The following is a 2,413-nucleotide window of genomic DNA, read 5'->3' as shown; positions in this document are numbered from 1 at the left end:
GTATTCATTAATTTTCATTTTCATGTATTAGAGGCTCTATGCCTTCATAAAGGACGTACTTTTCCTTTGTTTAAGGGTATTTGGGCAGTTTATTCTCTGTTGTATTCTCAAGCAAACAATATATGCAAGTACAGTACAATATTTTCTGAGGAAACACGCATACTTATCCTTTTTAAACCTCATTCCCGATAACCCGGCATTTTCACAAACTCGGCCACCCTTCGGTCCACATTAGGCTGAGTTTTTGAGGCTCTACTGTATTTGTATTGTATTTACAATGACACTGTAATTTATAGCAATTGTTGTTGAGTTTTCTAGACACACCTTACATACTTTTACATGACTAGTTACACTGTAGGTTTGTTCATGCATTAATGCATTACTCAACGTCACTGCCATCACGCATCATTATGGCAGCTACGAACTTTTTGACGCCATTGTAATTTTATGGAACCTCTGTTGTTAAGCAGCCCATATGTGTATATATAAAACTAATTATAATTTTCTTTTCTAACTTTCAAACTAATGCCAGTTTATGAGATATTCTATATTAAATGATGGGCATTTATTGTTGTTACTAAATTTCTAAACTTGTATTTTTAGGGATGTCTGAATCGCCTTTTACAAGAATGGAATCATGGACCTCTTGGAAAAGATGATTACATACATGAAATGTAAGTCTTGTCATTTCATTTAATTATTTCTGTTTGATTGATGTCCTGTTCATTTATCGTAACTTACATTTATGTTTTCGTATTGCTGTAAGGAACCATTTTCAATATTAAATAAAAATAATTTTAAAATATATAGTTTATTTCTAATTGTGCTAATTATTTAGCTTTTAAATTGAATAATTAATAATAAATTTTAACGGTTTCTGGAATAGTGATTTAAAGCTCAAGTTCCGTAGCCTTCGTGCACAAATGATAAAATCACGAGAACGAGCCGAAACAAATTGAGATTGATTTCTTTCTTCCTATTAAAGTATAGATGTAGGAAAATCCAGATCTTTGTCTCCATAAGGCATTGGCATTTAAGGCAAATTGCACAAAATATAATACTCCCTGCGTTTCTTTATGTAGCGAAATGACGTCATGAGCAGTGTCGGCCAATTAGAAACCAGTTTTGGTGTATTCGCTGTAAAGTACTTCTCGAGTGCTACATAAAGAAACGCGGGGACTCTATTTGACTGATAGAGTATTTTGAGAAAATATTGTCTGCTGTCTGCTTATGACAAATTGATAATACACATCCAAATGCTGCTAACCTGGTAACTGTGTTTCTGGCCAAGTATATTTGCCATCCTGCAGCTTCTTTCTGTTGACAAAGGCTGTCATCAAAGCACAAAGTTAATTCTGAAAAACACCACAAAGATTCCGTTACTTCATCTCTTCATTACTGGCAGAATTGAATTCTGCGGAGAATACTTTGAGAAAGATTACCACATTAGAAGAAATGTGTGTCAATTTATTCTTGGCTCACTCTCCTCCTAATATGTGAAAAGTATTATTATTCTCTTACAGTATTCATAATAATAATAATTATTATTATTATTTAACAAGCTGTATAATAAAATCTAGAATGGCAATTTAGTTATAAAAATAGATATAATTTCAAGACGGATAAAATAATTTTGAGTCTTAGTACAGCCTTATATAACAAAGGAATAAAAGCATAGTTAACCTTTCTCTATGAATCTCTTTCTCACTTAAAAATATTTAAAAATCCTTTTAAAAAATCTGACATCACAGAAATTTGCATTGATTTCCTGTTAAACACGAGATGATGGAATTTCCCGGATCATCCTATATGAATTCCATCATCTCGCATTTAACAGTGACTTACACTGCTTGGTTGTAGCCATTACAGGTATAGCCAAACCCATGATTGGTATGAAAAAATATCCTCAGCCTCTTCACAGGATAGAAAGAGTTAAAAATTTTATTCTGAAATTTCTAATAAGAAGATATAAGTTTTTCTTTTTATCTGCCATTCTGGGATTGTTTGGTCTATCTTTACAAGTGACACAAAGTGCATTCTTGATTTAGTAACCACTCGATATAATGAACAATTAAGTATATTACTATAATTTTACATTATCAATATTGAATTTAATAAATGTATTTTTAGGTGTCGTTACGGAGCGTGTGAACTTCATTCCGTGGCATCCTTTATCGGAGGTTGTGCAGCTCAAGAAGTAATTAAATTAGTCACGGGACAGTATGTACCTTTCAATAATACATATATTTACAATGCGATGACTGCAACTTCTTCTGTTTTCCAACTGTGATATGACGTAGAAGCGGTCATTCGCGGAGCATTTTATTTTCAATTCTGAAGTTTATATTGATGTAATTTATTGAATAATAATGCAATGATAATAAAATTATTTCATATCAGTCAGTTCTCCCAA

General features: G+C 32.1%; 1 protein-coding gene across 1 annotated transcript in view; it reads left to right on the top strand.

Moving 5' to 3' along the window:
• Positions 1-2,413, top strand: part of LOC111636436 (NEDD8-activating enzyme E1 regulatory subunit-like) — an 8,385-nt gene extending 5,972 nt beyond the window's left edge. The window contains exons 9-10 of the mRNA XM_023381684.1: positions 604-674; positions 2,131-2,413. Coding sequence (XP_023237452.1) covers positions 604-674; positions 2,131-2,290 — 231 coding nt within the window. The 3' untranslated portion in view covers positions 2,291-2,413. The remainder of the gene's footprint in view (positions 1-603; positions 675-2,130) is intronic.

Source organism: Centruroides sculpturatus, unplaced genomic scaffold (assembly GCF_000671375.1).
Source record: "Centruroides sculpturatus isolate CEXI.00-Female unplaced genomic scaffold, Cexi_2.0 scaffold913, whole genome shotgun sequence".
Taxonomy (NCBI): Eukaryota; Metazoa; Arthropoda; class Arachnida; order Scorpiones; family Buthidae; genus Centruroides; species Centruroides sculpturatus.
The sequence above is the reverse complement of the archived record's forward strand: the minus strand, read 5'-3'. Positions and strand labels throughout refer to the sequence as shown.